Raw genomic sequence first — 14,409 nt, 5'->3', positions numbered from 1 at the left:
TATATTCCTCTTTTCACTTCTTTTTTTCTCCTACAGAAATTGTTAGTTATTATGAAAACTGTTGTCGTTATTCTTAGCACAGAGCCACGTGGGAAAAAAAATATTATAAGCTGCCCCTATATGAACCGGACAAATTTTAAGTTGAAAAGAAACTTAAGTAGGAAATTGCGTTATCCATGCATTGATGCAAGAAACAGCCTAATGGAAGATGTTAGGTTATCTATACAAGATCTATAATTCTTCTCTCGATATTGCCAAATGAATTTTAGTTGTACTAGTGTACTGGCATGCCCAACCCTGCAATGACGAGATTTAGGTTGGTGCTGGTAAATGAAGAATCGCTTTTGCCAAATTGGCATCTCATCAAACCTTTAAAAACAAAAGCAAAAAAAAAACAAAAACAAAAAGGAGAAAACAGAGTGGTGGAGTTTTTGAATAAACTAAGCACGATAGAGATCAAACTTTCAAGCTTAGAGATTGTTATGTGAATTATCATAACAAAATCTGCATTGTCAGCACATTTTCGGGTTATTGAATATTGAGGCTGTTCCATAATTGGCCTGAAGGTAGCTTGTTAGGCTGCGCATGGCATGGAATAGTTCTGTGTTTGGTTTGTTCTGTTTTCAACTCTTGTGATGAACTGATAACTTTGTCCCTAATATATATATATATATATAAGCACTGGGGCCTGGGAACTGTACGACTAGCAGTTTAGAGCCCGTGCACCGTATGAGACCTGAGATCTAATTGGTTTGAACATAAGATCTACATTTTTATCTTTGAATCATAGTCCCCTTAAATTTGACCCCGAAGGACCTCAAAACAATGTCAACTCATTTCATTAACATGGAAAGTGAGACAATTATTCCAATATATATAAATTAACAAATAAACTATAAGATCTGTATTTCCAGAGGACAATTGGATTTTATATTGTGTGGAACATATGATATTTTGAAGCTGCCCTAGATCTGAGTTGAGAATATTTAACTAGGGCTTAGATTATCTATATTAAGTCAAAACTAATTTCTTTCAGATAGAAACTTTACCATTATTATTGTTACATTTCCGAACTTGAAGTTAAAATTTTTAATTAAACTAATAAAACTCTTTATCAATCGTACCAAAGTAATGGCTTAATAGGGTGGTTGCACTTTTTACAACCACAATTACAATTACAATTACAGGTTTGTCTATTCAAAACGAAAAACATGTTGCAAGAGACAATCACAAAAATAAACACACTTTCTTATGATATTAAATAAAATTTAAGAAAGGGAGAATTTCATTCAAGGACTAAAGAAGTGAACATTAACAAATCAAACCCAAATAACTATAAAATTACACTGCAATATCAAAGCACTAAATTAAAATTTTTTTTATAAAAAATGATCAAAATGCCCTTCATTTATTTAAAAAAGATAAAAGAAAAACCACTAGCTATCGTCATTAGAACACTGTCGATGGCAGGTAGAGCCTTACTAGAGATAACAATCACCAAACCTCCATCGCTTGAACTTTGGCCGATCGCCAAACCACTGTTGACAATAATTAAAAAATTAAATTCTTCAAAAGTAGCTAAGGGGCTTGAACCCATAACTCCTTGGCTCACCAAAAGACTAAAAACCACCAAGTCATTGAATCTTTTTAATCATACAATGCATAATATATGTGTGTGTGTGTGTGTAATAAATCTATTACTTATTAATCATGTAACTTGTTAATTTCTAAACAATACTTGTTAACTATTTAACTTTTTATGTTAATCTGTGACTCCTTAACTTGTTAAACTACAACTACTTGGTAATTTCTCAACTTTGCTTGTTAATTTTATAACAGCACTTGTTAATTTCATTGATTCAAAAAACAACTATATAATTGCATAACTTTACTTGTTAATTTCTTAAAATCACTTGTTAATTACTTTGCTTTACTTATTAGATCCTTGATTACTAAAATGAAATTACATTATTTGTTAATCATGTAACTTATGTCGTTAATTCCTAAACAAAATTTATTAACTACTTAACTTTACTTGTTAATTCATGACTCCCTAACAGACCTTGTTAATTTCTCAACTTTACTTGCTAAATTTATGACTTCTTTAATTGCATTACATTGCTTGTTAATCATACAATTTTACTTGTTAGCTTCTCAATATGACTTGTTCATTCCTTGACTTTACTTATTTTAACAAGTCCACTTTTTGTTATAATAATCAAAAGATTTGAAAATAACGTTCATATATATATATATATATATATTAAGGGAGTCGAATGTAGCAAGTGAAGTTAAGGAATTAACAAGTTATGTTGAGAAATTAACAACTAAAATTATGCGATTAACAAAATGTAATTCAATTTAGAAAGTTACAAATTTAATAAGTAAATTAATTAATAAGTTATATTTATGAATTAACAAGTAAAATTACGCAATTAACAAGTTAGTTGCTTTTTGGATCAATGATTAAACAAGTCTTGTTATAATATTAACAAATTAAGTTAGGAAATTAACAAGTGCTATTGTGAAATTAACAAGTAAACTTGAAAAATTAACAAGTAATATAATTGAGTTTAGAGAGTGGTAAAGTTAAGTAGTTAATAAATTTTATTTATAAATTAATAAGTAAAGTTATGCATTAACAAGCAATGTAATTCAATTACAAGAGTCACTGACTTAACAAATAAATTTAGGTAATTAACAAATCCTATTAAAAATTAATAAATAAAGTTATGTAATTAATAAATAATATAATAATCAAGAGGTTTGGAAACAAAATTTATTATATATATATATATATATATTTATGTATTGTATTTGTATGATTAAAGATATTTAATGGCTCGGTGATCGTTCATTTTTGATGAGTCAATGGATTATGAATTCAAACTCTCCTTAACTATCTTTAAAGAATTTAGCCACTGATTGAAACTACGACAATAAAGGTTTGGTGATTGTTGCTTGTAACGGTGATATTTTAGTGAAAATGATTGGTAGATTTTTTTTCTTTTTAAATAAATGAAAGATATTTTAATTATTTTTATAAAAATTAATTTCAATTTAATATTTTAACACTGCAGTGTAATTTTATATTTATTTGAATTTGTTAATATATCACATCCTTAATCGCCCTTTAAGAAATGAGTTGCGTTATCCATGTGCGGCTCTGAGGGTGACACTGTAAAAGACGAGTTAGAGCCGACATGCCCTCCCATCGAACGCTGAACTATTCAGTTTGACCATGCGTTCCCTCTGGATCCAAACTCTCTGGGACCGGGACCACCACGATATTGACACGTATAGGTTTGGCTTGGCGCCTCACTTCAGCTTTATGGGAAATAACGTCACGTGGACGTCGTTGAACATTTATCTATTTGGACACAGGATAGTAAAGTGGGGTCAGTCATCTGATCTGGGAATTTCAAGAATCATAGGCTGTAACACACCATCGGACAACTGGTCCCACTGGGCGTAACTTATAACCTAATCATGAATTGGAACCCATTAGCCCAATGACGGGCGCCTTTTCTGATTTGGTGTCAAATCTCGATATTGATCCCCACTCTGACAACTGTTAAACAGGGATCAATATTAATTCTCCTCCACCGTTGAGGCTCACGTGTCTGATTTTGTGATCATTAAGTTGTGTTCTTTGTATGAAAGGGATAAGAGTCGGAAGTTGGAACCATACCCATATCAAGCTATTATTTATGCTGTCCTCTGCTCTTGTAGTAAATTGAGCATGCACTCCGTAAAAGTCAATACAGCCGCTCCCGCAAATTCTGTCATAAAGAAAATTCGTATGTGGCGTGACTGGCTAAGCCTATTTGGTTCGCTCGATGTGAAAATGAAGGTAAGCCCTATCTTTATTGACCAAGCCCTTAAAAGTTTAGGTTCTGAAATTTGATTATCCAAAATATAATTTAACTTTGAAATTTACCTTTATTTATAAGCTCAAGAATAAGATTTTAAGTCCTCTTTCCCAAAACAATTCAATGTTATAATTTAAACAAAATATTATAAAATTTGACATAAAAAAATAAAATCTCACATAAAATTTGATAAAAATTTTAAAATTTTAAATTTAAGATGAAATTAATCTTCATCAATGTAAATCTAAATTCTCCCATCATTATTAAAAATAAATATTAGATTCTCAAGTGTTAGTTCACTTGTCAAAATAAATATAAAATTTAATGTCAATTATCTCTATAACTTTTTATTCATTACATACAATAAATATTAACTAAATTATATTATTATTAATCAAATATATGTATGTAGAGATAATATAACCCGACTTATCAAAACTTAAAGAGTCATTCGAGTCAAAGTTCTTTTTCATAAAGCTTATAAGAATAAGGCCTGCAAGCTCAATTATTTTAAAAAATTAATTTTTAAAATTAAAACTTTTACATAAACAGTATCTTCATATTCAATCCTTATTTTCAACTCTATAATTGACATTCTCATGTCATCTTTCATGGAGCTTGCACGTGTCATAGACAAGGAAGAAGCACCATCAGCACGCAAGCTGCATAATGATGGCTTCAAAGACGGTATCATGGTGTTAAAAACACTATGCACTAATGCGGGCCCTAACACTTCATAACGGGGAGTCGAACCTTGAAAAAAGGCCCCCTAGTTTTTTTTATAAATAAAATATTAAAATTATATATTTTTAATTTTCTAAATTAACATATTATAGAGATATAGAGATATAAGAAGATTTTTATTTCAATTCTATATATAATTTTTTATACATGCATAGTTCTCATTTTCAACGAGATAATATTATGTATATTTTGTAAGAATTAATATTATTTAATTTTGCTTTCATTTTGTATTTGATAAAAAAATTATGATAATTACTAACAAACTTTATCAAGTATTGTAACAAAAATCATAAGATATATTGAATATTATATATTTGATATCTATCATAAAATCAGTTATTTAAAAGTAAAGAGAATATGATTAAAGTATTCTTCTAAATTTTTTTTCAAAATTATGACATAAATAATTTTTACTTTTATATAATTTAATTTCACAGACATAAAAATTTTGCGATAGTTGATTATCATTATTGTGTTGATATATTTACTATTGTCATCGATTATTAATTAAAATAATTAAAGAGTAAATTGAGCAAGCAAGTGATAGAGCTTCTTCGATTAAGCACAATTTTAGATCATAAGATGTATTTAAATCATTCAATGCTAATAAAAAAAATAAATTTTTCACCAATTTAATCATAGTTTATATCAAGAAGAAAATTACTGAAAAGTTTATCATGAACATGTTGTGCCATCAAAAATCAAAGGGAAAATCTTAAAAAATGAAAGTATATTGTTTTTATTGTTAATAAAAATGCATATTTATTTTATATATATATATATATATATATTTATGAAATTGAATATGAATATGTATATTAAAATATTTATACTATATTAGTTATATACATAAATTTAAATTTTCTACAATTATTATGTGCTTTGTCAACTCAGCCCCTCTAACTAAAAGTTCTGGTACTCACCCCGTTATAATGCAAATTATGCAAGTTTTTTAATATTTACTAGAAAACTGAAACCAATAAAATACTCAGAACTAAAGAGTTCTATCTCTAATTCGCTCCAGAGGCATCTCTGCTTAGTTGGCTGTCGTTTTCTATTCCAAATCTCAATTATCCCAAATTCTCCTTTATTTTTCCTTTAGAAACAGATGTGACAAATACCCTGTTGGTATATGTTATTTACTTCTGTCGACCTTCCCCCTTGCAGTTAAATAAACAGGGATAGATAAAAGTCGTGTCAGAATCAGATTTTTGGAGAAAATTGTACTTAACCTTAATTAGAAAAACAAATGAAGGTAGTTAGTTGTCCCTACCCTCTTCTCGCTGCTTCTATATATTGCAGATGCAACCTCATCGTTGGCTCCCATATTTAGATAAGGGGACTTCATATTTCATCAACAGAGATTAGTGTGTATGGCTATATTACTGTACATGTTCCTCTTCTTCTCATTTCTGACCCTTTGGGGTCTCTTGATAAAAAAACACAAGATACCAAAAGCTGCCCCATCTCTTCCACCAGGGTCTATGGGCTGGCCTTATATTGGAGAGACTCCTCAACTCTACTCTGAGGACCCGAATGTATTTTTTTCTCTGAAGCAGAAAAGGTTCTCATCTTTTTCAGGTTTCCTTAATCTTGCATGCATGGAGTTTATATGTAAATTCACTTGCTTATTCTTATGTTGATCAGATATGGAGTGATTTTCAAAACCCACGTATTAGGTTGTCCCTGTGTGATGCTGGCTAGCCCTGAGGCTGCGAGATTTGTGCTTGTCACTCATGCTCACTTGTTCAAGCCTACCTACCCCAAGAGCAAAGAGATACTCATAGGCCCTTCTGCATTGTTCTTCCACCAAGGAGACTGTCATACAAGGATCAGGAAGCTGGTTCAAACTTCTTTATCCCCTGAAAGAATCCGAAAACTTATTCTTTATATTGAAGCCGAGGCTGTCTCTACTATGGAGTCCTGGGTTTCTGCTGGTCAAGTCATTAATGTTTTTCAGAGCATGAAGAAGGTTAGTTGCAAACTGTACACATTGGAAGTTCTGATTGTACGATGTAGCTGACATTTTTATTTTGCACTTGCATAAAACTTCAGCTTTCTGGTTTAAATCCGTGTTTGGTATTTCCTACTTAAATGGATTTTCTTCATTCTCGATAGTTCTCTTTTAGTATCGGCATCCTATCCGTGTTCGGTCACTTGGACAGCAATTACAGTGAGCAGCTTAAGGAGAACTATTGCATTGTAGAGAAAGGCTATAATTCTTTCCCAAACAGGATTCCAGGAACTACATATTCCCAGGCATTCTCGGTAAATTTGATAACCAATAAAATTCTCGACACCAAATTGTTGAAAGCATAGATCTTATTCTTTATCTCTTTCTGTGTCTGATGAATTGTGATAGGCTAGAAGGAGAATCCAAGAGATTATCAGGGAGATAATTTGCAAGAGAAAAGAGAAGAGATTGATGGAGGAGGACCTTTTGGGTCACTTGTTGAACTACAAGGACGAAAAGGGACAAACACTAACTGATGACCAAATTGCTGATAATCTAGTTGGGGTTCTATTTGCAGCTCAGGACACTACAGCTAGTGTTCTGACATGGATTCTGAAGTATCTCCATGATCACCATAAGCTTCTTGAAGCAATAGCAGTAAGACTCACAAGTGTTCAACATTTACGTCTGGGACATTATAGCACTGTTTATGCCTTTTAGCCAACCAGCCAATTGTAATATATACAGGATGAGCAAATGGCCATTTATGAAGCTAATGATGGAGGGAAGAAACCCTTGACATGGGGCCAGACCAGAACGATGCCACTTACTTACAGCGTAACTGCTGCTGCTTCTGCAGTACTTAATTCCTAGTCTCAGTTCAAAGAAACTTCATGAATGAATTTCTCAAAAGAAGGATCTTGTTTTGCAGGTGATACTGGAAAGCTTGAGGATGGCAAGCGTCATATCTTTCACCTATAGGGAAGCAACGATTGATGTAGTGTACGAGGGTAATCAAAGATTTTGAACAGAATTTTCTCTTACTAAATGTAAGAAGTTATTCTTAATGACAAGTTTGACTGATCTTCAAGCTTTGTTTGAACTGCTCAGGGTATCTCATACCAAAGGGTTGGAAAGTGATGCCATTGTTCAGGAACATCCATCATAATCCAGAATATTTCCTCGATCCTCACAATTTTGACCCATCAAGATTTCAGGTAAAAATAATATGCTCGAGAAAAATGAGTTAATAAGTTCTCTTTATTAAGAATTTGGGAGTCAATTTTATTTGTGGATGAGTTCAGGTTGCACCAAAACCCAATACTTTTATGCCATTTGGAAATGGAGCGCACTCTTGTCCTGGAAATGAGCTTGCCAAGCTGAACATGCTGATTTTAATTCACCACTTGGTAACCAAATTAAGGTAACATCTTTGTACCTTTAAGACATTTAGTATCAATATAAAATCTATATGTGCCTATTCATAAATCATAATTGTGTGAGGCAAAACACACTATTCATAAATCAGGAACAATGTAACTTTTTCTTAAACTTTGTGTAATTCACCCAAAAAAATGTCTGTCTGCTAACTAAATCAGTGTATTTATTTTTGAGTCCCAATCTACTAAGGAAATTAACTTGGGACTCAATGGTTGGCAGGTGGGAGGTGGTAGGACGTCACGGTGGAGTACAGTATAGCCCATTTCCAGTTCCTCTGCATGGTCTTCCTGCAAGATTTTGGATGAGCCACTAGTCTCAACATAATGAAATTATATCGTATCTTGGAAGAATGACATTTAAGGATTTATAACTAATTATATTGAAATTCAAAACCTTAAAAATAAAATTCTTCCTAAGCACTACAAGAATAAGTTACTACAAGTGCATTTCCAGAATATCACTCGTCATGAAGCTGTAAACTTCCAGAGAGCAGAAGAGAACTTAGAATTCGTAGGTTTCTTTAAATGACTTGAGAGAACATGAATTATAAATTTAACTCCTAAAGAAAAATTCTGATTTTTAGGGTCATTAATTGTCAACATTTGAAGTTATGAATTCTTAAGTGTCATTTTTCCTGGTATCTTCTTTAATTAACTAGGCACAAGTGTTTTTCTTCATCAAGGTTCCATTCTAATAGTCTTGTCGCCTTTCTGAGAAGCCCCATATCTATAACATTTTATCATAAGGGCAGGGTGCCGTAATGTGTACGATATTTAAGTTAATAGATAGATTATGCTGTAGTAAAATCAAATGCTAATTATCATTTTTTTTTTAACTGTACCAGGAAGTTCTAAAATCATCTGTAATTCGAGCATATAACTCAAGCATTCATACTTTTATAACTGCTGCACACACGAGTTCTAATATAATATGGAACAGTACAGGCGCAAATATAGTACATGATTTATAATTTGAGATTCAGGAACGTATTTAACAATAAAGATCACGGACAGCATCAATAGGATTATCTCAATCTACATGGTACAATTAACAGTTCATAAACCATGGCATTGAGCCAACTGATAAAAGAGCTTCCTGTGATGAACTAAACTCCTATTCTACAACGATTCTTTCCCTTGGTCTCTACAGAAGTCATTTGCTGGCATTGAGAACTTTAACTGCGGAACATTTTGCTTCTGGAATGTTGACCTGATTTATACATTGAAATTTAAGCCTTTGGTTATTAAACATAAAAAATAAAAAATAACAAATAACAAAGCCTTTATCACACTATTTTATCAGTCTCAACTGAGAGGTGGTTGTTGCCTAGTGATTAGTTAAGCCTTTCCTTGAGTCAAGATTCTAGATAATGGCCACAGTCTAAAAGCATTCAGAAGATTGGATTAATTTATTGAACAGAGAAGACATGCACCAACGTGCAAAATTAATTTGTTGATTATAGAAGACACTCCATGCGGAGTCATATTACTGAGTACAACAACTTAACAAAACCCGTAAGGTAAGTTGTTGACAGCATAATATGGATATGCGAAATCAATGCTGAACATTTCTAACAGTACTCTGAAGAACATAGAGCACAATCCATGGGGAGGTAAGCTAGACGTGCAAAGTCACTCGAAATAGCCAAAATTATATGTGAGGTAGCGTGGAAGTGAATACACTAGTGTGTAGGGACTCGCTACAAGAACATGGAATCACCAATGCGAAGTTGAAATTGAAAGTTCTGTGCACAGTACATAAGCATTGTTATTTTTACTGTTATTCTTTTCCATAAGCAAGCATAATGTCATATAAACCCACGCGGCACTTAGAAAATCATGCGAGGAAGATACTGAATAAGCCTTTCTTGTGAGTAGGAAGCACTTGGGCAAAGTGGAGGTTTGGAACTTTGAGAGCAAAAGCAACTTAGAGAGTTTGAGAATGTGGAAACATATTGCTTCTCGAATTTGATTTACAAATAAGAGGGTGGCCTATTTATATTTGAAAGGCCTCCCAAACTTGTGTGGCTATCATTGCTTCGAGTAGAACCTTTTGCCTAAAAATATCATGCAAATATCTAGATATTTATAAGGGTGTTTCTAGAGTTTTATCTTACACATAAGAGATGCAGAGACACATCCCAAATCTATCAAGACTTCTCTATAGTATACCATATGATTTTAGAACGTTCTAGAGCGTTTTAGATTTCTATAGACTAGTCTAGATATTTCTAGATTATATCATAATATTCTAGAACATTCTTCACAAGTCTCGTAGATTCTAGACTTTAACCATGCAAGGCTTCCTTCAAGCTTGCTTCTAGATCCTTCCTTGGTTTCATGCCCATGATAGCTGTCTGATTTTTAACCTTTGGGCAGAAAATTTTGTCGAGTTGTACCAATGAGTAGTTTTACATGCAAGATTATGGTGGCTGATTCCACAATCCTGTTTCTTACGTTATGCCCTTTGAGGAGTTACTTTTAAATGTTTGAAAAAAATTTCTTACATGAGTTACTAGGCCATGTCATTTTTACTTCATGTATATATAGCCTGTTGCTGCTACGTGCATTAACAGCTTTTGTTATTTCTTCATATTTGTGGGTGGACTTTGATTTTTTGTTACAATAAAGAACATGGATGCTGAAGATTTTGCTCCCAACTTTCTCCTTTTCACCTAAAAGGAAAATACAAGTAGGTAAGTTACAGATGCTGCATTTACAGGATTTCCAGGATTGGCTTCATGATGCTAGCCACGTGTTCATGGAAGCCGCAAAGATTGTCAAACATCCTTCCACTGCATGAATTTTATTAATATGATATTTCAAGTCTCAACCATTATATTGAAGAAGCTCATAAGCTAATTCATAAACATGCTTGCTTGCCATTAACAATGACAAAATAAAACAGAATTATGCTCCTAACCATCATCTACATGCAAAGCCTGGAAGTCTTCACTTTCCATGTTATCTTAGTCTTATTTTGCTGGAGGGCTCTGCCACTTGCAGATTCAGAGGACGATGAAAGAGATGGAGATTTTGTCTGGGAATTCTTTGCTCTGGTTGGCTGTTTCTGTTAGACCTCAAACAGAAATAATGAAAGAAAATAAATTAATTAACGAACCTGTTGCATCATGCATGGCTGTTATAATAATAATAATAGGAGTGTTCTGTCAAAGTCATTATTTGTTTGCCAAGATTGTGGATCAACGTGGTGTGCATGCTGAGAAACTTCAAGATCTTATTAATTATTATTACCACCTTAAGGATATTCAGTCACAATCTTTGAACGTTTTATGAATTATCATGTTATTCTTTAAGCACAGTGATGGTGATCTTCTATGTATTCCGAGTGTTGGAGCATGATTATTACAAGGCTTTACTGTTCCAGTTTATCCATGGCGGCCGAACACATCACGCGAACAGGAACAGAGTCAATGCCCTTGACCTGCAAAGGCAGGTGAGCATGCATGATGAAACTGAAGAAAGTTTGCATTCTCCATTCTGAAGAAGGTGATCCTATTTCCTCAACCTCATGATTTTACAGTAGTTCTTTAGGTACCACCTAGAGGTCCATTTCTTTTTCAGTGAATTTTAGTCTTTCAGGTTTTGTCTTCAAGGATTGGTATAGTTGCCTTTCCAAGTTGCTGCACAATCTTTTTTTTCGGTTGTAAAATGCTGCACAATCTTTACAGACAGATGTTGAAGCTGCTAACGATTTCATTTACGTTTCTGTTTTTTCAGCTTCTGTTTTACTTCGTGTGCTTTTCGTATAAGGCCCAGTACATATTTTACACGAATTTCACCAGTTAAGTGACTGAATTTTTGTTTGTTGTCGTTGTGCGTTTTGGTTTGTGTTTTTTTTTTTGGAAGAATCTCATTTAGCGCCCTTAAAATACAAAAATTTGTATTATAAGCTCAATAAAATTTGAAAAGTATTGTAAACTTAAGGGCACTTCTTGCAAATTTTGTTATGAACAAAAACATATATTTGCCCTTATCTCAATAGAATATGCATATATCAACAACATAATGTCCACGAATTCTCAACACAATATTTATAAATGTATAACACATCTAGTGAACATTAACTTAAAGTACATTATTGCAATAAAAGCATGCTGTTCATTATGAATTTTATATCATATAAATGTTTATTGTATTAAGAATTGGTAGGCATTATATTATTTATTATTTGCTTGCTCATACATTTCATTTCAAATCAAACCATATTTACTAGATGTACTGTGTATTCATGAACATTATGTTAAAAAATTGTTAATACTATGTTGTGTATACATGTACATGTCCTTAAGACAAAGGCAATTGCATTTTTTTCATCATAAAATTTTCAAGAAGGGCCTTTAGGCTTGTAGGGTAAATTTTTGTGTTTTAAAGGTCCTAATTCTCCCTTGATTTTTTGGCCCAATATATGCTATATGTTGTCTTGTTACTTTTAATACTTCTTCCATCTTAAATTATAAGATAGTTTTAAAAATATTTTATTGTCTCAATATATAAAATAATTTTAAAAAAATAAAGTTTCATTAATTATGTTTTTCTAATATTACCTTTCAAGAGGAAAGAAAATTGAAATAATATTATAATGTACTCCCTCTGAATCACAATATAAATCATAGTTAATTAATTCATAATTTATAAACAATTTAAATTCTTAAAAAATATTTATATCTTTTCATTTATACTTTTATTAAATACCTTATATAGGAGTTTTGATAATGGTAATTAAAATTTTACTGCATTATTTTTTTAAAAAAATAATAAATGAAGTAGGAGCATAGTTAGAAAAATAAATATAAAATTATTTAATATTCTATATTTTAGATCAGGAAAAATTTTTAAAAAAATATTTTGTACTGTAATCCGGAGTGAGTAGTGATTAAATGTGTAACGATATTTTTAAATGTTTATAATTTTATTTTAAAAAAATAAATTTTTAAAATTTTGTTATGAAACTTTATTAATATGTATAATTTTATCTTAAATTATACAGAGAGAATAATATTCGAGCATAGCAATGAAAGAGATTCATTTAATTCAAGGGAAACAAGGGACAAGAAAAAAATCAAGTTGGAGTCAAATGAAGGTTTGGAGAATTCAGGATGGGAGATAGCAAATACGTATTTGAACTGTGAGAAAATTGCAGCATAGAGATCTATTAAAGTTGGGGTTCAGAATGAATAGGAGGGTGCGCGCTGTGTGAACTTGAATATATTATTTTGACCAAAATATTAAATACTTAAGGAGGTATGGGGAAGGGTAGAGGTGAAAATGAAAGGGCTGAGAGGACTGAGGAGAAAAGCGGAAGCGGACAGTGACGTCAAAAGGGTAAATAAAATATTATAAATTTTTTATGAGCAAAGACCGCGTCACCAGCTGGCTCCCGCCTGTCGTCTATTCTCCCTATGACGCCATCTAGGACCCTGTAACGTCACTGGACGGCGCACGTTTTAATTTCCCTCTCGGAAGGAATCTAAATTATTCATAATTCACTCTCAGAGTTTTTACTGACACAAACAAAAATTTCAAATCACATTAAATTTGTTTAAAATTTTACTACCACTTTATAATTTGATCTTTATTAAGTATAAAAAAATAAATCTTTTATTTTTTTAATTTTTAACTCAATTATAATTTAATCTCTCAATTATGACTTGCTACAATTTAATTTTTCAATTATAATTTATTATAATATAATTTTTTAACTTTTTACTCACTTATAATTCGATCTTTATTTTTTAATTTTTTTAAAAAGATTATCTTTATCAAATAAGAGAAAAAAAGAAGTGATCATATTTTACTCTAGAATACCCTTTTCTTACTTTTAAATGTGTGATCCAAGTTAACATAAAAAAAGAGAATTAATAAAAGTTGAAAAATTGAGTCATACACAAGTTAAAAATTGAGGGATGAAATTACAAATACATTAAAAGTTAAAAAAGTAAAATATTAATTTTTTCTTAAATACATATATTTAAAATAAAATATTATAGCATTTAACAATGAAACAAAAATGCATAGATTAACATAATAATATTGGGGTGTCTTCTAAAGAGAATCAAAATAAATACTTCTCCATCTTAATTTATAAGATATTTCTAAATAAAATTGTACATAAAAGTAAAGTTTTTTAAATATAATTTATATCTTTATTTTTTAAAAATAAAAATATAAATTTTTAAAAATATTTTTTATTTAGTACTTTATTTATAAAACATTGTTAATAAATTTTTTTTCAAAATATATTATATTTTAAAATGCTAAATCTCTTCAAAAATATTTTATAATTTAAAAAGGAGAGAGTAAAGGTATTAAAATTAAGGTAGAAGTGCAGTAAATTTTTAATTTATAATTAATAATTCAATTTATGTGAACAATCCAA

At 31.1% G+C, this 14,409-nt stretch overlaps 1 protein-coding gene across 1 annotated transcript; it reads left to right on the top strand.

Moving 5' to 3' along the window:
- The first annotated feature begins 5,959 nt into the window (after nt 1–5,959).
- On the top strand, nt 5,960–9,776 carry LOC129285125 (abscisic acid 8'-hydroxylase 4-like). The gene is made up of 9 exons (XM_054920686.1): nt 5,960–6,180; nt 6,264–6,588; nt 6,735–6,884; nt 6,979–7,227; nt 7,318–7,407; nt 7,502–7,580; nt 7,681–7,787; nt 7,875–7,993; nt 8,230–9,776. Exons 1-9 carry the CDS (start codon nt 5,990–5,992, stop codon nt 8,321–8,323), a joined length of 1,404 nt encoding a protein of 467 aa, XP_054776661.1. The 5' UTR covers nt 5,960–5,989; the 3' UTR covers nt 8,324–9,776.
- The last annotated feature ends 4,633 nt before the right edge of the window (nt 9,777–14,409 follow it).

The sequence above is a fragment of the Prosopis cineraria genome, unplaced genomic scaffold (genome assembly GCF_029017545.1).
Source record: "Prosopis cineraria cultivar Desert tree isolate PC_DT_omini unplaced genomic scaffold, ASM2901754v1 PC11, whole genome shotgun sequence".
NCBI lineage: Eukaryota > Viridiplantae > Streptophyta > Magnoliopsida > Fabales > Fabaceae > Prosopis > Prosopis cineraria.
The sequence above is the reverse complement of the archived record's forward strand: the minus strand, read 5'-3'. Positions and strand labels throughout refer to the sequence as shown.

What these genes read in the sequence shown, in the direction of transcription:
- LOC129285125 (XM_054920686.1), top strand. Translation starts at nt 5,990, where the DNA reads ATGGCTATATTACTGTACATGTTCCTCTTCTTCTCATTTCTGACCCTT. An exon ending in TTTTCTCTGAAGCAGAAAAG is followed by an intron (nt 6,181 to 6,263) that starts GTTCTCATCTTT and finishes TATGTTGATCAG; the next exon opens with ATATGGAGTGATTTTCAAAA. An exon ending in AGCTTCTTGAAGCAATAGCA is followed by an intron (nt 7,228 to 7,317) that starts GTAAGACTCACA and finishes TAATATATACAG; the next exon opens with GATGAGCAAATGGCCATTTA.